General features: G+C 37.3%; 2 protein-coding genes across 2 annotated transcripts; one reads left to right on the forward strand and one right to left on the reverse strand.

Moving 5' to 3' along the window:
* The first annotated feature begins 1,488 nt into the window (after positions 1-1,488).
* On the forward strand, positions 1,489-3,624 carry pla2g12b (phospholipase A2, group XIIB). Its single transcript, XM_030156640.1, has 4 exons — positions 1,489-2,041; positions 3,044-3,132; positions 3,239-3,404; positions 3,506-3,624. Exons 1-4 carry the CDS (start codon positions 1,489-1,491, stop codon positions 3,622-3,624), a joined length of 927 nt encoding a protein of 308 aa, XP_030012500.1.
* A 1,631-nt stretch (positions 3,625-5,255) lies between these two features.
* oit3 (oncoprotein induced transcript 3) lies at positions 5,256-23,914 on the reverse strand. The gene is made up of 9 exons (XM_030156859.1): positions 23,838-23,914; positions 17,255-17,629; positions 15,761-15,871; positions 13,994-14,116; positions 13,765-13,887; positions 11,475-11,635; positions 8,109-8,521; positions 5,613-5,712; positions 5,256-5,416 (listed from the first exon to the last, which is right to left on the reverse strand). Exons 1-9 carry the CDS (start codon positions 23,893-23,895, stop codon positions 5,258-5,260), a joined length of 1,623 nt encoding a protein of 540 aa, XP_030012719.1. The 5' UTR covers positions 23,896-23,914; the 3' UTR covers positions 5,256-5,257.
* Positions 23,915-25,443: the final 1,529 nt, after the last annotated feature.

Below are 25,443 nucleotides of genomic sequence, written 5' to 3' on the forward strand. Positions count from 1 at the left end.
AGTGACAAATTAAGCAGGAATTGAAACGGGTTGTAGAAATCCACTCGATTTTTGCTGGAATGAATATAAAGATAGCTCAAATTCAAACTTTTTGAACTATTAGGGTCTCAGATACACAAATAAATGTACCAAAGACTAATAGAAGTGGGTTTAACAAAATATGACCCCTTTAAATAAACTGTATACATAAATCAACATAGTCACATAGGTATAACAAACATTATGCAGCTGAATACAGGTGCTCTTCAGTTTAATACAGACCAAAACCACAAGCATGCTTTTATTACAAATGAATGCCATGAGCTATTTTATAAACTACTAGCATCTTAATCTCTGATAATTCACCATTTTTGTTGTGAAATGGACAGACCAGGACATAAAATTCTTCTCTACATTTTATCTCTGATGTAGTAAATTTGTACTTTTGCCTCATTGTTATCAGCACTCTCAACCCATGAATTATAAACATGTTTCTGGCAAAGCGACCATGTTTCATAATTAAGAGTGTCAGGTTTTGTTAGGCGTCATTTTGTAGCTAAAAACAGCAGTGGATTTGACACTTCACAGATGTTTTTTAAGCCGCCCAGAGCCGTGTAATTAGTATTTGTTAATATGCTCCATTTGCACCTTAAGGTAGAAATGGAATCATTTGTAACATGTTATCCATGTACAGCCTGGAGCTCAGAAGGAAAACGTTGGAAAAAGGTCTGAATATTGTCGTAGTCATCTGTTTTGTGCAATGAAGTCTGGACCGAGGCCGCAAAATACACCTTAAACACAAGAGGGCAGCAGTCACATATGAGAAAAACCAAAAGCCTGGTACAAGCAGGAGCCCTTATTGTCTGATTTAGATTACATTTAATTGTTCTTTTACTTTTTCTTCATGTATTTTCTTTACACAGTACATTATTTACATTGAAAGAATATATCGTAAAAGTTATTAGTCTATTTTTGACTTTAGATGTCCACTGTTAACCAACCCTCCCACCTTAAAACAGTTTTCACTTTACATATAGAGTGTCAGTTCTGTGACCTTTCACAAAACACAGTGAAGATCATTTGAAGTTTGTGATATCTTGATAAAGGTCACAGACTCAAATGTCAGCAATCAAGTGTTAAAGATGAAGAGTTTTTCTCAAGGCTCGAGTTCCATGTGATTTCTGAGTCATAAAAATCCAATTATAGCTTTACAGATAAAAAAAAAAATTTGTAATGAAATCATTAATTTGGTCTGCTCAAGAATCACAGATTGAAAATATTACGTGGATTAAACAAACCAACCGTTCCTTTAGATTGATATGGACTGACCTTTGCCCTGACACGAGAGATTGCCTCGCTGTCTGCCAGAACCTAATCAAAGGCCAAAGTCTGTTCTCTGGCTGACAGTCAGTAGGAGCAGATCATGTTTTTGTCCCTCACTATCTAAGCGCTGTTCACACTGTTGACAACACTTGTGAGGAGCTCTTGGATCGTCAAAATCCCAACACAATGCTTCTTCGGACTGCGGTGCTGCTCCTCCTCTGCACGACCTCAGGATTATGTGCCACTTTGGGCCTTTATAACACTCAGGCACCAGAGGAGGAGGTTCAAGCTGCTGTTATCGACACCGCTGTAGATGAAAACACACTTAAAGAAGGTGTAGCTGCTGCAGACCCTCAGGAGGGTGATTCTGCAGCAGAGGAATCTAATCTACTGGCTAAAATACTCGGTATGGATAACCAGCCAGCAGATGACACAGTGGAAGTGGACATCCCAGTAGCAGATGGTGCTGCAGGGACAGACACAGACAGTGACAGGACTGCTGAGGATGTGCCTGCTGAGGAAGCTCTCGCCCAGGACCAACCTTCAGAGGAAGATGGGAACGAGATCAGGCCGGTTGAGACAGAAGACACCCAGAAACAACCTCTGAAAAATGAAGATGATAGTAGTTGGAGCCTAAACTCAATTAGAAACAGTTTTCAGTCTATGCATGGATACTTTGACTCTCTTGTGGAGCTTGTAGGAGGACGAAACGGTGTCTGCGAGTACCGCTGTAGATATGGTAAGATTCAGTATTCTGAATTTATTTAACCCAAAAAGATCCAAATATCCACTAGTGACCAAAATCATTTACCGATAGAAAAAGTTAAATACCTGTTCATCCACTAATCCTATCAATACATGTAAATAATTGGTGTAAAATGCACTGTCGTCTTTTCATGGTCATCAGATATGACCCATTTGGACGTTCAGAGACTCTGTAGTGAGCGTTGAAACACCAGCATCTTCTCCAACGTTGATTCACCAGTAAAACCCAAGGAGTTTGATAATGGAGACACTTATTTTTATGTTCAGTTAGTGATATATTTTACTGAAAAAGTCACTTTTTCTCCTGTTTTGTCTGTTTTTGATATAATAACCCTCAACTTTAATTTGAACTTTTATGGGCATCTACATAATAAGTGAATTAAATATATGGAAATGCCTGATTCTCACTTATGAATGCAAAATACTGAGCATAATATTAGAATAAATGGTGATAAATAACTTTAGAAAAATTAAACATAAAGAGAAAATCATTTGGGAGCTACCACAAAAGCAGCACTGGGTCTTTATGGGTTAATATACTCAGCACTAACTCCTAAAAGCCTCAGCGTGACTTGCTCTGGTTAGAATCTGAGCTCAGATAGCCACAAGAAAACCAAAATTTTGAGCAGCACAAATGGCCCACTAGAGGTTTACAAATGATTATGATGTTGTCAACATTTAATACTCATCCTTGTGTTACCACATTACTATTCTTGCTCTTTAACTCTCAAATATAAAAAGTAAATTCGCTGTCTCAGCTGCTTATTGTTGACCTTACTTGTCATGTTCTTGCTCCTCAGCCTGTCTGAACTTAAGTCAGACTGTCTGGTTATCAGTGCAGGAGATGGTTGTACAGTTACACAATCAATACAGATGTTCTCAAACCTAAGTTACATCTTATCTGTGAACTAACCCACATGAGAACAGAGATATAGAATCCTGTATCAGCGTCTTAATGGATCTTCTGTTTCTAAAGGAGTACCTCCTCAACCTCGGCCTGGATACCAGCTCCCAGAACCCAACGGGTGCAGCTCCTCTCTGGTGGGATTCCAGGTGAATGCTGCTGTAGGTGGCCTTTTTATCACACCAACAGCTCACATTTACAATCAGTATGACTTAATGTTTTTCTTACTATCCTGTTCTGATGCAATACAGTGTTTTCTTTCAACAGCTTGATTTAGGAATCCCAGCCATGACACAGTGCTGCAACCATCTCGACATATGCTACGACACCTGTGGGACAAGCAAGTACGACTGCGACGCTAAGTTTCGCTCGTGTCTACATGACATCTGCTCTGACCTGAAGAAGAGTCTGGGTTTTGGGTCCAAGGTTCAAGGTGAGATATTTACAAATGATGGGGCATGTTGTAAACTTGTTATTCCTCCTGAACTCCTCTATATTCCTCGTTTCCCTTTTTTCTCTGCGTTCTCTTGCCAGCCTGTGAGTCAATGGCAGATGCTCTCTACAACACAGTGTGGACGCTTGGCTGTAGACCTTACATGAACAGCCAGAGGGCAGCGTGTTTCTGTCAGGACGAGGAGAAGGACGAACTGTGACACAGAACACAGGGAACGTCTCAAGACTAAAACTCATATTCAGTGGAGTGAAGTGGAAATACTTCACAAGTCCTCTGCAGGTTCAGAGCCTGGAAGTTCAAAAGTCATGATCAGAAAACACAAAAGTGGAATTGAATAAGTTTTATTTATGCAGTGAAGTGTCAGTATCTGAATATGACATCAGTATTATTCATTGATTGTTCATGCATATTATACTTTACATTCTTTTTTTTTTTTTCGGTGTCCGTAACTCCATTAACATAAATTACTTTGATAACTCCAAACAAAGTGCCTGATGGGGAGGATATTATAGCTGCATTAATTTCCTGTACATAAAAAGACATGAGATAATTGCTATGGTGCAAAAGGATCCCTGTGTGCTGTTATTTAACATTTATCAAGCTCCAAAACCAAAGTCAGTGTCATGTAAATGTAATGCTTATTACAGCTGCTGTGTTAATGTTTGTGTAAGTTATTTCCTTTTTAGTTGCTCTTTTATGAATACATGCAGACTTAATTACGCTTTAACTAGCATGATTAACTGCAGATCAATTGTCAGGGAGGTGAAGTATGCATAATTTCTAGGCCCAGTACGCTGATATCTCTTTCCCACCACATGGGAATGTGTGACATGCTCAGCAGCCATCGATTATTCTAAGCAAATGAGTCAGAATGCATCTACGGATGTTCCTCGTGTCAGTGGTGATATGAAATATAAAGCACTTTCATAAATCCACTAAATCTTTAAGCGGGGCACCCTAATCAAGACTGAGAAATGCCTGAAAGTGTGACCTAGAAAAGCATCCTTCAAGCTGTAGTTGTTACAAATGAACTGCAGCTCCTCTGAATGATTTCTAATAGAAATGTCATTCACTTTAATGTCAGTAAATTGTGCTGCCGGGCAAAGTGACAAAGACACACAAACCAGGGTTCCAGTCATTTAAAGAACTGACACTGAGAGCAGCAAAAACATGGACTTGTAAGCACATAAGAGCAGCTCTGGAAAAGATTAAGAGACTGCTGCTTTTCCTATTTATAGCAACGTTTGAGTAAAATGATTATGTTTGTTTATTTAAAACTTCTGAACATTTCTCCCAAATTCCAATAAAAAAGAGGATTTATTTGCAGAAAATCACAACTGGTTAGAACAACAAAATGAAGAATACTAGGAGGAAAAGAAAAGGAAGCAAGTTTGTAGTTGTTTTTAATAAGAAAAGTTTTAACTTTGGAGTTCAGAAATCAATATTTTGTTGGAATAATCCTGATTTTCTCACAGCTTTCCTGCCTCTTGGCATGTTCTCCACTAGATTTTCACAATGCCGTTGGCTGTTAATGCCATAAAACTGATCACATTACAGAGGTTTTCAGTTGAATTCAGAATAGGGCCTTTGGAGCAGTCTCTTAAGTCTGTCTGGAGCTGTATGTACATGTTTGACTGTAAATGGAACAGCATAATAGGGTGCTTTGTTCTAAGTATGTATGATGAATTAATTATTAAACAAAATGAAATGATTGCTTCATGTCTTTCATGTAAAATACATTTTGGACTGTAAAATGTTTGCACTCTTGCTTGTTGTGCTGATCTGTTTAGTATTTTTTTTTCTTGCTATTTGTGTTTTGACTTGATGTTGTTTCATTGTTCAGGCTGGATAAAGATAGGGCCTCCACTCAGTGTATAGGACTCCTGAGATTTGCGTGTTGATACGTCCCTGCGGACACGTCCCTGACAACGTTGAGCACAGCGAGCGTCCACTGCGCCACATACTAACACCTGACAGTGGAGGAACACTTGCTGTGAACAGAGGAAACAAATGTATTTTTAACAGAAATGAAAATGAAAAACATCATACAGACAGAGCAAAAAATGGCTTCTTCACATAGTCATTGTATTCTGCCCATGCATACAAGATAGATAGTGCAACGCTACATGCTGTAAGCCCACACACACACACTTGCCAGCTGGCTCACAGCAAGCTCCATTTACTCACTTTGTTGTCCTTGCCAATGAACTTGAAGACGGGGACCTGGTAGTGCTTAGAGAGCTGGTCTTTTGACGAGTACTGTGTCACTGTTTCATCTGAGATACAGCTGAACAGAAGGTTAAAGAGGGGGATAGAGTTATACATGCAGCTGATATCTTCACACACTAGTCACTGATCCATATATATTTCTAACAAGCCACTTCATCAAGGTTAGCTGCCCCCTGGCCCTGAAACACAGTTGTATTTTTAATGGGAAATCGTGAAAATAGATTATAGCCCTGCTGTGCTGTTGTCTACAGAGAAGCAAGAGGAAAAACTCACTCTGATACAAGAGCAGAAATGGTTGAACAAAACTGAGTGCTCCCCAGATGTTAAAGCAGTTGTGTGGTGTGTTTGAAGTTTTCTATCAACACTTTTTTTTGTTTTGTCTGCACATTAATCAAAGTGCACAGCTACTGGCTTTTTCCATCTGACATTTCTTGGAGCTGAAATTTCTCGTTCTATAACCGTCGTTTATGATAAGGGTTTTTACGAGTACAGCGGCTGACTCTGATCGTTCTGACACATTGGCTATTAAAGGCCTGAATTCATGTATTTCTGGCATTAATGTTGCATACAGAGTAGTTAATCACCATAGTGTTCTTTTTTTAATGTAGTTTTGCATAAACTGATGTGAAGGAAGGAATGTAGTAAAATTCAGATACATTTCCGAAGTATAATATTTGTGAATCATTACAGATTACGTTGTGTGAACGCAACATTGCTTATTGGTTCATTTCTAGAAAAAAAAAAAAATTACCTTTTCATGCATAGTGTCATTGAAACTTCAGTTAAAACTACAATATTAGCAATAATTAGTCCAAAGCAGCTGCTCCAAAGTACAAAACCAAATCTACTACAGGGATTGTTTGTTTTTTTTTTGTTTTTTTCTGCATTATTTGATAATTGGTATTACCACTTATGTGTAAAACCCACTACACTTACATTTTAGATTAACTTTTCCTCAATAAATCATATGTTATTGTTATGGAAAGAGGTTGTTGGACACTCTGCTAAAAATGAACATTTATCACTAAAGTTGTGTTGTTCAACAAATAGTCAACTGTAATATATGTATCTCACTCAAAACAATCCAATTATTTGTTTGTGAGTAATCATCCCACTCAGTTTTATAATAATTCAAGCATGAAAGGGTTAATTTTGGTTTTCAGTACACATATAATCTACATTTCCATCTGGAGGGTATTTTTTTTCTCATAAAACCTATTAAATGTGCAAATGTGAAAGCTGAAGTGAACAGGGTGAAGCCTGAGTCACTATTGTTGCATTGTTTGTAACTTGTGGTCACTAGAATTCCATTCATTACCCCGACCCCCAAAGGAGAGGCAAGGGGTCTTGTATTTGGTTCGGTTTGTTTGTTTGTTAATACTCTAGCAGTAACTTTACTGGTTGAATTCATACCAAATTGGGTTTATAGATTGCCAGTGACGCAGAATAGATGTCATTACATTTTGGGAAAAACAGGTCAAAATTCAAATTTTTTATGAACTGTTAGAATCTTTTTTTTTTTTTTCACATTTACTTATAATGGGTGAAATTTCAAATGTCTGTAGCAGCAAAACTATTGGTTGAATTCATACCAAATTGGGTTTATAGATTGTCAGCGACTCAGAATAGATGTCATTACATTTTGGGAAAAGCAGGTCAAAGTTTCAATTGTTTATGAATTTTTTTAATCTTTTTTTCCCCCCATTTACTTATAACACTGGTCTACAATTTTTTAGAAATGATTTGCTTCAGACATTAAATGTGCTCAATGTTACGTATTTTAATAAGATTAATTGGAAAATAAATGACAAAAGTGCCGGTTTGCTGATGTTTTCAAGGTATATGATTAAGTGTTATTACACATATATATTGGTTTATGTATATTTATATAATAGTTTTAGAAATTTTCTACTAAATAGAACCTGTAAAGTGAATGTATTCTAATGTGCAGACAGTGTTTTGAAGTAAATCTTGTAGCTCTGAGACAAATATTCCTTTTGAGTCAAACCCATTCTCTCATTAATTCTTGAGTTTCACATTTTGACCCAAGGCTGTATCTTGGAAAGTTTAGCCAACCAGCATTTTTGACTTGATTTTTCTTTATCAGTGACTCTCATGTGGTAAAATTTCATTACTTTTATTCTGGAAGCATTTTCCTTGTAGACCAGTGTAATGGGCAAAATTTCAAATGTCTATAAAAACACCAATTTTGTTTTAATTTACTTCAGACTTGGCACATATATAGAGGCCATTGATATGCTGACATCACCACATGCATAGACATGATGACATCAGCTGGATCGATGCCAAGATAAACTACAATACTTGCAAGGGGCGGGGTTTGTTGTTTGCTTATTAACATTTTTGTGGTTTATCTCAGACATTTAAAACAAAAAGTGCAGCTCACGTTGGCTTGAGATCAGAGCTAATACTGACTAACTTTATACTCTTTACCCGTCCTTGATGAGGTAATACTTGAGGGCCTGGTCGGCTTTGGGGCCTGGAGTGGCAAAGCAGCTCTCCACCAGCGCAGAGAGACCCTCCACTCTTTCCTTGGGCTCCACCCCGAAGAAGAGCGAGTCGTGAAGGTGTAGCTGAGGTGGGGTGCGGTAGGGCTCGGAGAACTCTGCGTTCTTAAAAAGCTCCAGGGAGAAGGGGAAGACTCCTTCACTGCGGCCTGCCAGCTCCAGGTCTGAGCTGCGCAGACTTGCCTGGTATCCATCAGATACTTGGTATTCTCTGGGGAACTCACAGGTGACTGGGAGCACTAACTTGCTGGTGCGAACAATCAAATCCCCACTGCTGCCTGGGCTGCTCTTCGGAAGGCCTGTCACCAGATTGGTCCCCACAATTTTATCATCTGTTACCTGGTGTGACAACATTCAATTCAGCTGACTTAAGTGGATTTTTCAAGCAATGGTGACCCAACAGAACAGCAGAAATAACACCATACTATACATATACAACAACAATATAATACCAGAATTTAAGAAAGCATACTAGTACCACACTGAAAAATACTCCTCTACAAGATGAACTAGAAGCACTCGGAGAGCACAGACCTCCGCCAAGGCTGATCAGTGCCCCCCCCCGTGGGCCCCCCCACGCCAAGGAGGTTATGTTTTTGCCAGGGTTTGTTTGTCTGTCTGTTTGTTTGTTTGTCTGTCCATTAGTGTGCAACATAACTGAAAAAGTTATGGACAGATTTTGATGAAATTTTCTGGTCTGCGTCCCCCCCGTGGGCCCCCCCACCCCCGATCACCACTAAAATTTAATCATTTCTTCCTTATCCCATTTCCAACAAACCCTGAAAATTTCATCAAAATCTGTCCATAACTTTTTGAGTTATGTTGCACACTAACGGACAGACAAACAAACAGACAAACAAACAAACCCTGGCAAAAACATAACCTCCTTGGCGGAGGTAATTAAGTACATATCAACACCAAAACACATGAGTAAAAAGGTCCCTGTTGGTATTTTACTGTTGTATCTGATTAATATTACTGCTGTTTTAATATGTATGTTGTGTTTTTCTCTTGTGAATGTTTAAGGTTGAGCTGTTTTTAACTACGTTATACAGGGTGTCCATAAAGTCACTTTAGAATTCAACAAATTTATTACAAAAGCAAATTAATTGAGAAATCTGTGGAAATTAGATGTGGAGTAGATCTATAAGTAGATATGGAAGTTTCTTTTTTGCCCCATTTAACCCTTTCATGCATGATGTCCACATTTGTGAACACATAGTTTAGCCCTTTCATACATAGGTCACTACAGTGGACAGTTATTCTACAGCTGTTCTCTTGTATATTCATGGGTTTTGTTGTTTTAGTTCCATATCAGCCAACACAGTGGACACTTATGCATCATCCCATACACTGACATTCATACCATTACTGTAACTGTGTTGTTCTTGATAAACCTGATCTGCAGTGACATGTTTGAATGTAAATCAATTGGTATTTGTTAGACAAAAAGTTTTTTTTTTTTTTTGCATATTATCTCCATGAAGTGAGTAATTACTAGCATTAGAATATGTTAAAATGTGAGAAGACATCAGATTAGCAGCATTAAAAATGTTTTTATTTCATTGTTTTCATATTACGTTCCGATATTGGGTTTTAAACACGTGTCTTTACTTCAAAAATTAAATGTGTGGATATTTTTGTAACGCCATAGAAACTCGATCACATTGTTTTTTTCATGGCTAAGGAGGAATAAAAACACTCAAAAAATAAATCTTGACTCAGGTTCTCACAATTCATGCATGAAAGGGTTAAGCTCACTTTCCAAAGGGTTATAAAGGCAATATTCTCCAAACCACATGGGGGCAGTCTCTATAGACCGTATGAAAAAAAGTATCATCTTAGTTTTAGAATTTGGACAGCTCTCTCTCATAAAGTTAACCTCCTGAGCAAAAAACCCCCCAAAAAAACCTGTCCACCATGAAGGATATTTAATTAAAAAAAAGTCAAAACTTGTACTTCCCTGGGTCTCAGGAGGTTAAATATCTTCTTAATAAAACCATATTTTTAATGAAAATTCAAAATGCATTTCAACTTTAGCCTAATTTCGAGTAATAAAATAAATTAAAAAAAAAAAAAATCTAGATACTTTTTTCATAATTCATGCATGAAAGGGTTAATACACCTCTCTATGGGCACCATTAGTTGAGCGAAGCACATTAAGACAGTAGTCGATGTCTTGCCATGTTCACTGAAGCATAGCCTCATTGATGGTTTTAATGGCATCAGTGATCTTTTGCTTCAGGTTGTTGATGTCCTCGCCGTGTCCTTGTGCAATAAACGATATCGTTAACATAAACCCATAGACATAAATCAAGAGGAGGGATATCTGGTGAACTAGGTATCTAGGGAATTGGACCATCCCTTCCAATCCGCCAGTCTGGAAATATTTGATTTTGGAACCCACCAACATGCAGTCCTCAGTGTGGTGGTGCACCATCTACCTGGAGAATGATGGTTGGTTGAAGGTGGTGCCACATGTTTAGTCAAAAGGTCAAGGTCGACATTTGCAGTAACTGATCTCTCATTGAAGAGCAATGGACCAATGATTCAACTGCACATGATCCCACTCCAACTTTGATCATCACTGAGTACATAGAACAAATCTGATTAATGAATCTCATCAATTGCTTTTGTAATACATTTTTTAAAATTGTATAGAGACTTTATTGCTGACTAGTTTAATCCATCATATTCTATAAAATCATCATATGTTTGTAGAACTGCTGTCCTGTTAGAACCATGGATCTATTAAATGCTGAGTCAGTGTCCACTTTTAAGTCTTGTCTTAAAACGCACTTTTACCAGAGGGTATATCCTCATTTTATCAGAGCTCAATTTTTATTTTATTCTTTTTATGTACTATCTTAAGTCTCTCATCTTCTGAGTTTTATTGTTTTGTGCTCAATTTCCTTTGTAAAGCACTTTGTACAGAAAACTGCTCTATAAAAAAAGATTGTTATATTATTATTAAGGTTAGAAGCTCATAAAAATAGGTCTATTTACAGCTTTGTCACAATGTCGTCTCCAGTTAGACCATGATAGTTTTATTTTGAGTAACTAAAGTATCAGACAAATGAAGTAAAAGTACAGTATTTGCAGATGAGATGTAGCTGAGTAGATGTAAAAAGCTGCAGAAAATTACAATTCACACAGTGTGGTATTAGTATCACAAAAGTAGGATTATATTCGACTTCTGTACAAATGTTTCTTTTATAATTAAGATAATCCCTAACTTCAGAGACCAAATCCTTTGTATTTTCAGTCAGAACTTCTACACAGTGGGCCTGACCTCCACCACAGTGCCGCAGGTCTTCAGACTGAAGCTGAGGTTGATGTGTGTGCCATTGGAGACACCACGGCAAGAGGAGTTAGACAGGAACAGGTCCAGTCCTCCTACAAGGTCCTTAGGAACTGACACTGTTATAGAGCTGGAATCGCACTGGACTGGTACTGCAGGGCGAAGAAGATGAAGAGAGACAAATATATTCACACTGTGTCACACATTCATGCATATTATAGTCTCATACATAATATGGAAACTTGCCCCAATACCTCTGGACATGATACCATACATCTCTCTGTGGGTTTAGTCCATAAAAAAGCCAAATACTGAAGCAGTGAAGAAAGATTTGGGTGATTGATTTTGACATGTTAAGGCATTAGTTCTTTAAATCACCCATCATTCATTGCATAATATGCCATATTAAACCAGTTATGCAATAATGAGACTATTTTTGCTCACCAGTATTGTCTATTTTTCATTTTTTTCCCATTTCACGATAACAGCATTTACTAGTCATAATTCCCAGAACAGAAATACACTTCGCACTTATTATATTTTATGCAACAAGAGAGAGAATTGGAGAATTGGATCCCAAGAATATTCTACACTGTGTCTATTTGTGAAATTGTATGTTTGCAAAGTTTTTGTACTAGGCTGCCTTCATGAGGTGAAAACAAGATGCTGTTAAGCAGACTATGAAATCAAATTATCTTTAACAAAAAGCATTAAATGGACTGCAGCCACTTTCAGACAGAATGTTTTCCAACAAAATAAGATGCAGAAATATTTGTTTTCCTTGTCAATGCAAATAAAAATCATCTGGTGCCAATGAATAACACACTCAAATGTTATTTAACTCATAAAAACCCAGAGCCACTTTTGGGGCCGCTCCCAAATGAATTTTTCTCTCTATTTGACCTAAGGGATTTATCACCATGTATTATAATATCATATATCATCCTCTCTATTTTGTGTTTTTGTTTTTTTGTTTTTTGTGGGGGGGAGGAGGATGAAAATCAGGTATTTTCCTATATTTAATTTACTTATCATGTAGATGTTACTATATAAGAAACTATATCAGAAACAAAGAAAACTGAAAAAAAAAGGGACTTTTTCAGTAAAACATAGCATTAACTGAACATAATCCAAACATCTCCATCCACTGTCATTGATCCAACTCCATGGGTTTTACTGGTGAATCAATGTTGTAGAAGAGGATGGTGTTTCCATGTTCACTATGGAGCCTTTGAACGTCCGAATGGGTCGTATCTGATGATCATGAAAAGATGACAAACTACATTTTACATTAATAATTTACATGTATTGATAGGATTAGTGGATCAACAGACATTAAACATTTTAGATCAGTAGATGCTTTTTTAACCTGTGGCTGTTTGGGTCTATATGTGTTAAAAAAAATACTAATATTGGTCTTAGAAGTCCATAATGTTTACATTTTTATCATCTCCATTATTTTTACCCCGCACCCTGAAGGGGGAGGCAAGGGATACTGTTTTTGGTTTGATTTGTTTGTTAACACTTTAGCAGCAAAACTATTGGTTGAATTCATACCATATTTGGTTTATAGAATGCCATTGACCCAGAATAGATGTCATGACATTTTGGGAAAAGCAGATCAAAGTACTTTTTTTTTTTTTTGTGATTTTTTTTTTTTTTTTATGAATTTTTCAAATCCATTTACTTATAATGGGCAAAATTTCAAATTGCTATAAAAACATCAATTTTAACTCAATTTACTTAAGATGTTGCAGAGATATAAAGATTAATTTTAGACATCACTCTGCAGAATATCTAAGTGATAGCTTGTTTTTGAAATTTTGTGCACATTTTTAAACTTTTTATTTAGATATTTTAATTTTTCCACGAAACAGAACATTTATAGGACCCTAAGAAGTAAGGCACAAGTAAATGGAATATAATAGAAGTATCATAAAGGGAAATCACATGGAAAATGAATATTTGTTTCTACTAAAGAAAATTACAGCAGTACAATATCATTCATAGAGAGACATAACAATCTTATAATAGCTCTCATTCCTTCATCAGTCACCATCGCACATATATAGTTTTTATATTTAACAAATATTGAATATGGATGAAAAAGTGGATCAATGCCAAGATAAGCTACAATATGTGCGAGGGGCGGGGTTTGTTGTGCCTGACACCACTTGTATCAGATGAATTCAAGTTTGCATATCTGTTAGCGTGTCCTACATTCTGCTGACTAAATGCTTCTCTTTCACACATATACACAGACACACAAACGGATACACACCCTGACATGTGTGTTTGTCCTCTCCCAACTCCAGCCCTCGGGGACAGTGGCACTGATAGGAGCCCTGCAGCGAGGAGCAGCCATGACTGCAGCCTCCACTGTTAACATGACAGCCTGCCATCTCTGTATGATCAAAGACGAGGAAAAGGCCCGTGGAAATCAAACCGTACCTGCCCTTGCTTTAATTATCACTACACAGCAGAGACAGCTGTAACATAAAAATGAGTACCTTTACAGTTGTGTCCATCCTCATCCAGTACACGACCTGGCCCACACTCACACCGCCTGGACCCTTTGGTGTTTACACACAGCTCTGCACAGCCGCCATTGCCTTTTTCACACTCGTTCACATCTGAGTACAGGACACACACACCACACCTGGGTCAGATATTATCATCACATAAGTCTAGTTTTGATCCACTTAGTACCAGGTGGGTGGAGTTTATCACCTCTAGGCAATTCACTTTGTCTTGCAGAGAAAAGGATGATAAATCAACTTTAAAAGACCTTAAAACACAGTTTATAATACTGAGAGGACTGGTAAGAAATAATGATGGGTGAAATAAAGAGGTACGAAAGGAGGAGTGTGAGAGAGTGAGGGGATGGAGAAGGAGTCATTTCAGAGACAGGCTAAGGTAGATTTGGCTGATGACTGAATAATGAGATAATGGCAGTTTTCAGGTTGGATAGGTTCCCACTGCATGGCTGTCACCCACCATTAGGTGTAACGGCCTGTGTATCACACACACACACACACACACACACACACACACACACACACACACACACACACACACATACAAATACACTCACACACACACTGCCACCTTGAACTGAATCAACAAATGCAAAAAAAATACTGTCATTGCAGTTATTTTTTCTGCACTTATCTTTATACATACAGGGGTTGGACAAAATAATGGAAACACCTTAAAAAATCAACAAAATATAATTTATTATGGTGTAGGTCCGCCTTTTGTGGCAATTACAGCCTCAATTCTCCGAGGTATTGATTCATACAACTTGTGAATTGTTTCCAAAGGAATTTTAAGCCATTCTTCAGTTAGAATACCCTCCAACTCTTTTAGAGACGATGGCGGTGGAAATCGACGTCTTACTTGAATCTCTAAAACTGACCATAAATGCTCAATAATGTTGAGGTCTGGGGACTGTGCCGGCCATAAGAGACGCTCAACTTCATTAGAATGTTCCTCATGCCATTCTTTAACAATTCTAGCTGTATGGATTGGGGCATTATCATCTTGAGGTGAAGGTGTTTCCATTATTTTGTCCAACCCCTGTAGCTGTTTTCTTCTTCAAGCTCTGTATTAAACTCCCACATCAGATGGGTGTTAAGTGTAAAAGTATAAAATGGCATAATAAGAACAAGTTCTGTTTATGATGTAAAAAAACAATAAATTCATACAAAGAAGTCAGTGTGCTAGAGAAGACTGTGATACAATCAAAAGCCCTAAATCAGTAGCACTATAGACTTTGTTATCAGCTGAGATAAAAAAAAAAAAAAAAAAAAAAAACTACAATGGAGGCTTAAAGTGTCCATAATAAAGAAATAAACTGTCATATTTGGAAAATCCTAATATATTGAATGTCTGTATTCTGAATATCCACACAATACATGGGTAACTGAATGAGAATAGCATGTACACAGCTTATCTGAAATGGAGCACTCTGAGATATGAGCCACGTTTTTGCCAGAACAATGCCACAGAAAATTGAATTCCAAGATGATTGATTTCCTTATTAATTGTTTTTTTGTTGTGTTTTTTTTTTTAGAAACAAACCCCCTATCTGCAGTATTTCCTCTTCCACACTCTGCTGTGTATCTTTGCCTGTTTCACAAATTATCTGTCCCCTGTCTTCCTGTCTGTCTGTCTGTCTGTCTGTCTGTCTGTCTGTCTGTCTGTCTGTCTGCCTGCCTGCCTGCCTGCCTGCCTGCCTGCCTGCCTGCCTGCCTGCCTGTCTGTCTGTGTCTCACCCAGGCATGTTTGTCCATCTGGTCCCAGGACAGTTCCAGGAGCACAGCGACAGTCTGACTTGGAACATCTGGGGCCTCTGCAATCCACCTCATCACAGATGTCATAAAAATCTGTGCAGCAAACATAAAGAGATGAAAATTATTGGATTTTTCAGTTGTGGGGGTAGCATTCAGAGCCTTAAATCCTAATACCATACTGTAAACATACTCCACTATAAATAGTTCTTGTTGTAAAATATGTATTATTAACAAAATGTACCTAAAGGTTGAAAACTAAAAGTATTCATTTTGCAGTGAAATGGTCCCTGCCAGTGTTTAATCATTATATAGAATGCTTTGGGTTTATATTCCTGCTGCTTTAAAGAGTATACTGCATTTTACTGCTGTAGGTGTTAAGGTTGAGCTCATTTTAACTACGTTATAAAGTGTTTGGATAGTTTAACCCATAGCAAAGCATCATATTCTACAAAATTATCATATATTTGTAGTATCACTATCCCACGAGAGCCATATATCACAGGGTTCATACATATTTATCAAATTCAAGAACTTTTAAGGGTCATTTTCAAAATTTTCCAGCACAGCACCTTATCATTGGGGTCAGATCTACAGGAATATATACAGTATATTCAGTATACAGTATACTATTTTTCTCACTTTTTATCACAATGATGTACATTGTATTATGCTATAAACATCTAAAATTGTGTTTCATAAAAGCAAAAATTTAGAAATTAAAGGAGAACACAAAGTTTTATCCAAAAAAAAGGGAAACCACTTACTGTTCTTCAGGCACACTCGTACCGAGACAAAGATTGAAATAAAAAAGTACCTGGAGTTGACCTGAGATCACCCACTAATTTTGTTTTTTGTCATAAAGTTGTTGGGTTTTTTTTAATGTATCACCTCTCTGTTAGTAGCTTTGGCTTGACATCTAACCTGGGAGAGTTAATATTGAAAATAAATACATAAATAAATCACAGAGTTAGAATTGCAAGCACTTCAACAAAAATTCAAGCACTTTCAAGACCTTGAAAACACAACATTGAAATTCAAACATTTTCAAGGATGTCAAGCACCTGTGGACACCCATATATCAATAAAAAGTCCACTTTTCATAAGTTCAGAAAAACAGGCCTTTTTTCAGCTTTCTGATAATGCATTTTCCAGCTAATCCAATTGGGTTTTAAAAGGTTTATTTGGCTTAAAGAGAAAGATCATTTTCTCCACTCATAAAGGAACACTTAATCCTTCACTTTATTACAAACATTAAAAAAACAACACATTCGAAGATATGTAGTTTTCACAGGACAAAAATGGAAAGAAAAATTGCTATCTGAAAAAAAATGAAAGCTGCCTATAGACAGTGATGTGGTAAAAACTACAATATTTGCTTTTGACATGAAATGAGATAGGGGCATAATGTTGTATAAAATGGAAATTTAGTCACATTACACCAGAAAATGAAGATCAGTTGCATTATGGGACACTCACGGCCACAGTACACATGGAAGCAGACTGAGGGTCTGGGCAGGCGGTACACAAAGTATCCTCCAGTGCAAGCCTTCACTTCCACACTGGCGTTCCACTGGCAGCAGTTGTCATTGAAGCTGGCACACACTGACAGGGTGACGATGCCATCATGAGGCTGGGGGTGGCTGCCATTGAGCCAGATGGGAGCATGCGTACCACAGTAGTTTTCAGAGATGCAGAAGGTGGGCATGGCATCTCCAGCCATGCCAGTGAAGCGGTACCATTCCCCAGACACGTGACTGTCACACAGGGGTACGTTAGATGACTGGTTGATATGGTACTCTGTGTTCCTCCAGGGTTCATTCAGGCTAATGTATGCAGAGCAGGGGTCCAGGACTGAGGCACACAAAAGTAAACAGAGCATGGTTGTTTATCTTCAGGAAATAGAGTCATTTAGATGTGTGTTTTAGACAGGGTTACACTGGGACTTGAAAATGTACAATGTGAAATGTCTTAAAGCGACAGTTTATACCTTTTTCAAAATATTAAAGTGAACCCATAAAGACCCAAACATCCACCGTCGACCAAAAGCATCTACTGACCTAAACTGTTCATCCACTAATCCTATCCATCCATGTAAATAATTGGTGTAAAATGCAATTTGTCATCTTTTCATGATCATCAGATATGACACATTTGGACGTTCAGAGGCTCCGTAGTTACTGTGGAAACACTGTCATTTTCTACAACATTGATTCACCAGTAAAACCCATAAAGTTGGATCAATGACGGTGGATGGAGATGCTTGATTTATGTTCAGTTAATGATAAATTTGCTGAAAAAGTCACTTTTTCTGCAGTTTTCTCTATTTTGATATAATAAATTTTAACTTTACTCTGAGATTTTATGAACATCTACATGATCAGTGAATTAAACATAGGAAAATAGATGATTTTCACTGGAAAAAAAATGCAAAATACAGGGGATAATATTATAATAAATGGTTATAAATTCATTTGGGAACTGCCACGGAACCCACACTGGGTCTTTATGGGTTAAAGGAGTAACATGTATTTTTACTTTAAAATATTCAAATATGACCTAAATGTATCAACAGTGTATTTAGAATAAATAGCCCTGAAGTTTAAGACACCAATGTATTGGATTGTAGTGATATAAACTAAATCCTGGATATTGACAGTCCAGTGGATTTATGTGACCAGTAGAATGAGTCACACTGTGGGTCTCTTTAGGGTAACCCTTTAAGCGCCAAAGTCGTAATATTATGACAAGCAACATAACTGAATGAAACAAACCATAGCTCCAAGTCTTGTTCCTACCTATAGATGGCAGACATGACATAACACCATTTCAGGGCTTGTTTCTATTCAAAGTGAAGAAGAAAATCCAGTATGAAAGGCGTGGTTCCGAGCTGGTTTAGTAAGTATGTAAGCAAAATTTATTTAGTCTTAGTTTTGATGGATAAGTACAGATTTGGCTACTCTGCTGCTAAGCTAAAAAGCTACTAAAACGTACTGCATTTTATTTTCTACAAATGTTTAAGTTCAATTATTTTCAGGATAAGATGACCAAAAAAACACAAAATAAACTTTCATGTAAATATGTTTAAAGTTTAATTTTACTAAAAGTTACTCATTCCAATATGGCTGCTGCCCTATGATGTCATAATATGCAAATTAGATTAGGTCATACCCAATATTTTTCTCACTTACAGTATGCCTTTATCTCAAACCACTTCCAAGATACAGATTTTTGAAATCTTGATATCAAAATTGAATATTAAAAAAAAAAACAAAAAAACAACAACTCAGGCATCTGAAGGTTAAAAACCAATGCCACAGGGCCTTTGACCACAGATTCAGAAAGTCACATGATGGGCAGCTATGGACAACACAAAGAACTGAGTTGTGGTTTTACTGTTTTCTATCTAAAAACAGAGCTATAATGTAAACTATCAGCTGGTTCAGTAACCGATGGGAAGATATTTTGACCAGTTATGAGTTTTCTGTTTGAGAAAGAAAGCTTGACATTACCACAGTACAGCTGTAAACAATGAACTTCATCCTTTATTCAGTGAGTGATACAGTCTGTGGAGACACTGTGTTGATTCATTGTTGGTTTTGGTGGTCATAAATGTGTTCTGGTATGTGACTTCCCCCTGCTGTTGATAATTTTGAGTATCAATACTACATATAACCCCTTTAAAGGTTGAGCGTATGATGTTTATTGGCACCTAACAGTGAAAAAGCAACTAGTGGAATACCCCTCATCCTAGGGGGTTTTGAGTTAAGAGGTAATAACTGTGATTCACACTCAAACACAGTGGGATCCAGTAATGCACCTGGATGTCATCCACCATTAAACATCAAAAAGAGATGAAGAACTCCACTCTGAATTCCTGCATCTGTAGATACAAACAGCTCTGATTCTGCATCCTCAGTGGTTTTGCAGAGCTCTCTACTCAGTTTAGTGTTGCTAATTCAGTTCATCCTGTCTCATAAAACCACATTGTACCTCAAAAAGCCAATTATGGGGTGAGAAGACCATAGACCTTTGGGAGAAACTGCACTTCCTTTCTAAAAGAAAATATCTATTCCATCAATTTCCTTATTATATGCCTCCTCCTGAGTACAGTTGGGGTGAAAATAATTATATTGGTGCTCAGAATGGTGAAAAAATAAAGTAATAACACATTATTGACCCTTAAGTTTTAGGCACAGAAAGTATTAACCTCAGTAATAACGACTCAGACTCCAGAGTTAACTTTTTGTCACAATTGATTTGGTCTGTCATTATAATAATTCCTGACTTTGTCAGTCAGTTTATATCCTGTTTATGTGGGTTTATTATTATTATTTTTGAATGCCAATGTACTGGAGTCCTGCAACACCCCAGTAAAAACAGTACCTGATGCTGCCAATTCCATTTTAATAGATGGAACTAGTGAGTGAGTTCATGTTTGTCACGGTTCCTAATTTCAGACCCCATCTGTCATTTAGAAGGACACAACCACACAATTCCTCGAGTGCTGTCGATGATATATTCATTTTCACACATGTTATGCAAATTAACAACTAAAATAATGATTTTTTTTCAACTGACAGAAGAAATAAGTTAACAAGATGTTCCTCACAATAGTTGATTAAGTAAACAAGGGTTAAAATTTAGAGGATAAAGAAAGCACAAACCTAAATCAAACACTTTCTTTTCCCCATTATTCCTTATTTGTGAGTCAAATGATTCGAGTGCCTTCAACACCAAGTCAATTGTTCAATGTTCAGTCAAGCTGTAGATAGAGAAGGACAATATATAAAACCTTTAGATCGTAGTGATGAACTGAGAACAGTGTCGTTTCTAATCGAACTAAAAGCCAACGAGCTGTCCACAAAAGACTCTTTATCCGACGAGGTCTGTCAGATGTGGCTCTTTCAACTAAAGCGAATTGTGCAGAATAAGGAAAACAAGTGAACAAGCAGAGTAAACAAAGTGCAGCTTAATCAATAGCCTCTCCTTTCAACAGTGTAATTAAGAGGAAGATATAAAACAAAAGGTAAAGAAGAAGCCACAGGGGACGGAGGAAACATAGGTGGCGAAACAGAGAATCAGCAGGTAAGAAGAAACAGAAGGATGGTGATAATCCTGCAGTAAAGCATCTTCAGTGACAATGCCAGGAAACGTGACAGGGCATAACACTTTATAGGAGCTGTAACCGACACAATAACCTGCACGCAAGGTTTTCCATTTAGTTGGATTGCGCTACATAAAAATACTTTTACCCTTTCCTGTACCTTGGACAGATAGTATTCATTGCATGGCATCTAAAGAAAGGCCAAATGCAGGTCAGAAGTAAAGATCAATAAGCCATTTACTCTTATTCAACCTCAGAGCAAACACATACATTGAATTATTACCCCACCTACTGAAGGGGGGGCAAGGGGTATTGTTTTTTGGTTCAGTTTGGTCTTTGTTTTTTTGGTTGTTTCTTTGTTTGTTTTTATGAACACTCTAGCAGCTGAACTATTGGTTGAATTCATACCAAATTGGGTTTATAGATTGCCAGTGACCCAGAATAGATCTCATCACATTTTTGGAAGAGCAGGTCAAAGTTAAAAATTATTCTGATTTTTTTTTTTTTTTTAATTCTTCTCCCATTTACTTATAATGGTCAAAAATTCCAATATCCTTAAAAACATCAATTTTGTTTCAGTTTACTTCACACTTGGCACATACACTACAAACAAAAAGTTGAGGATATTTTTTTTAATTTTTGGGGTATTTTTTTCAGTTGGGATTCTTGCACAGCACTTTTTACTTTTTTTGTGGGAATTGAAACATTTTTTTTAATGACCAGATTTAGTTTTATTTACAGATGGCAAAAGTGACAAAAAAAAGACAAAAAAATGAAATATCCTTAACTTTTTGTTTGTAGTGCATATAGAGGCAGTTAATGTGCTGACATCACCATATGCATAGACATGATGACATCAGCTGGATCCATGCGAAAATAAGCTGTAACACATGCAAGGGACGGGGTTTGTTGTGCCTGGCACCACTTCTTTTGTGATAAAACTACAGTTATCACAAAACCTGAACAGCATTATTTTATAATCTGGTTTTATGGTAATGCACAATGACACCACACATATCATTTCCTCTGATAGTCCACTGTCCACTAATGGGTAGTCCATCTTGTCACTAACTGCTGCTCCAATAAAAGCCTTAAGATCAATGCGTGGCCTGGATCTACAGACAGCTTAAATGACACTTTTTGGAGACATACGACTGACTGACTATGTTCCAGCTTGAGCAACGCAGGAGGGGCAGAGGACATAGCTGACTCATGTGGCCATATGCTAATAGGAGCGTTAAATCTTCCAGATGGGGCAGGCTAGAATAAACTAAAATGGCTATTAAGGGAGCGAGGAGCCACATCTGACCTGAGTCAGATTCTTATCTTTACAAATGAAGCTGTCAGTGCCTCAAAGCTGCAAAGGAACAGCAGAGTTTTGGGTTAATGAATAAGGCTGGTAATATCCAAAACACCAGGGTCTGTGACAGTAATTAGCTTGATTTGCATGTAAAACTAATAACTTTAAGATTAACCCATAACGACCCAAACAGCCACTGGCAACCAAAACCGCCTACTGATGTAAACTGTTTAATACCTGTTGATCCATCAATCCTTTCAATACATGTGAATAACTGAAGTAAAATACAGTTTGTCATCTTTTCATGGTCATCAGATATGACCCAGAGGCTCCGTAGTTACGGTGGAAACACCGTCATCTTCTACAACAGTGTTTCTCAACCTTTTTGAACAAACGCCCTCTAATGACATCAGGAGCCTCCTGCTGCCCCCCCATCCCCGAAAAAAGAAATTGTGACGGGGGTGAGGTGGGGGTGGGGGTGGGGGGGGTTGTACGCCATTCTAAAAGTAATGTGATGTACCTGGTTGTGGTGGGTTATATAACTCAGTAGGTAAAGCCCCACTCACTTCATCATTGGCCACCTGGCATCCCCCGAAAACAAATATTTAAGGAGGGGGGGTGTAAGGCCGGGTGGGAGTATGTGAGCATGGGGGCAAGTGATGCATAATGTCATAATGCAAAACAGTCACTAACGCCTCCCCCCCCATTTGTGCCTGAGTGCCCCCAGCTTTCTTGTTCCAAACGCCCCCCGAAGATGTCCCAACAGCCCCTGGGGGGGGCAGTACCAACCCGTTGAGAAACATTGTTCTACAACATTGATTCACCAGTAAAACCCATGGAGTTGGATCAATGACAGTGGATGGAGACATGGTTTGTGTTCAGTTAATGATAGATTTTACCAAATATGTCACTTATTCTTCAGTCTCATTGATTGTAATACAATAACCCTCTGCTTTCATCTGAGCTTTTATGAACATCTATATGACCAGTAAATTAAATATAGGAAAATACATGATTTACATTGGAAAAAATGCTAAATATATAGGATAATAAAAGAATAAATGGTGATAAATCACTTAGGAAAGGTTAAATAGAGAGAAATATTTATTTGGGAACTGACACAAAAGTAGCACTGGGTCGTTATGGGTTAACTAAATAAGATTAAAGATAAATGTTCTGAAAACACAGGACCAGACATAAAACTGCACATGTTGGGTCCATCAGGAGTTTTTGCAGACCAGTATATCAAAGTCTTGATGGATCCATTTCTAACACTGACCAAATGCAAATGTGTGTGAGCCCCACAGTGACATACATGTCCCTAAATTAATATGAAACGAACACTGTAATTTATTTTAAGTCAATCCACTAACACACTGTCATAAATATTCAGTAGTACCTCAGATTTAATCAGTGACTGGTTCCATTTAATGTTTAATGTGTGTTGTCCAGATGTTTGAGGAAACAAATGAGCCTATCGTTAAAGAGAAATCATTACTAATGTAATTATTACAACCTGTAGTAAATTAATTTAAATTAACACAAAGCCACAGACTATTTAGAATGCTCCAAAATTCACCTGTGGGAATTGTTGACAGAAGATCAGTGTTGATTAGTGGTATTCGCAAACAAAGAGTAAAAAATGTAACACTCACCGACAGCTGACACTATTAGAACTTTCTCCAGTAGAAGGGTTATCACCAGAATTAGCATTATGGTGTTTTTTTCTGTGTTTCATGTAATCCAAAGTCAGACCTGGGGGTGTGTGAGTAGCTGTTGTCGTTGGTCCTCATGGGAGGCCTGTCTTTATAGGAACCTCTTATCTGTGTGTCATGTTGTCATGTATCTGCCTCACCTTGACCCATTGATGTTTTGCTCCTCAAATCCAGTGAGAGGACCATCCTCTCATTGTTTCAGTTTGTACGTTGTCTGTCTCCTCTGTACACACACACGTCCTCAAACCCACCTAAGCCCAGCACACCCACTGTTACCCCTCCCTCCAAAGGGGACACAAGGGGTATTGTTTTTGGTTCAGTTTGTTTGTTTCTTTGTTAACACTCTAGCAGCAAAACTACTGGTTTAATTCATACCAAATTGGGTTTATAGGTTGCCAGTGATGCAGTGTAGAACTGATTATATTTTGGGAACAGTGGGTAAAAGTTCAAATTTTGTATGAGTTAAAAAAAAATCCATTTACTTATAATGGGTGAAATTTCACATGTCTGTAGACAGCAAACTCTTGGTTAAATCCATACCATATTGGACTTATAGACTGACAGTGACCCAGAATAGATGTCATTACATTTTGGGAAACGTAGGTCAAAGTTCAAATTTTTCATGAATTTTTAAAATCTTTTTTTTTTTTTCATTTCAATGGGCAAAATTTCAAGTGTCTATAAAAACATCAATTTTGTTTCAATTTACTTCAAACTTGGCACATATATAGAAGCAACTGATATGCTGACATCAGCACATACATAGACATGATGACATCAGCTGGATCGATGCCAAAATAAGCTACAATACATGCGAGGGGTGGAGTTTGTTGTGCCTGGCACCACTTGTTACCTTTGAACTTATCCTGAGCTTATGAACATGTACATGATCAGTAAATTAAATATAGGAAAATATCAAGACGTAGAGGATAATATTATAATAAATGGTGATGAATAAATTAGGAAAGGTTAAACAGAAGGAAAAAATAAGTTGGAAGTCGGCGCAAAAACAGTTTTAGTAGATGTTCACAAAAGCACAGACTAAATCCAAAGGTTACATCAAAACAGAGAAAACTGAAGACAAGAAAAATTGATTTTTTTTTTTTCAGCAAAATATAACATTAACTGAACATAAAAACATGGGTCTAGAACCACTGTTATTTGTCAAACTACAGGAGTTACTAGTGAATCATTGTTGCAGAACTTAATGGTGTTTCCATGGTTACTATGAAGCTTCTGAACGTCGAAATAAGACACATCGGATGTGGCTGAAAAGCAGAGAAACATTTTACCTGAATTATTGGGCATCAAAAGTTATGAAACACTTTAAATCAGTAGATGCTTTTGGTCAGTGGTGTTTGTTTTGGTCTTTGAGGGCTAAATGCATCATTTGATTTGATTTGATTTGATTTGATTTGATTTGATTTGATTTGATTTGATTTGATTTGATTTGATTTGATTCGATTCAATTCAATTAAGTTCAGTTCAGTTTAATTCAGTTTAAGGTATATAGCACCATTCATGATGCATGATTATCTGAAGGCTC

The sequence above is a fragment of the Sphaeramia orbicularis genome, chromosome 15 (assembly GCF_902148855.1).
Source record: "Sphaeramia orbicularis chromosome 15, fSphaOr1.1, whole genome shotgun sequence".
NCBI classification, from domain to species: domain Eukaryota; kingdom Metazoa; phylum Chordata; class Actinopteri; order Kurtiformes; family Apogonidae; genus Sphaeramia; species Sphaeramia orbicularis.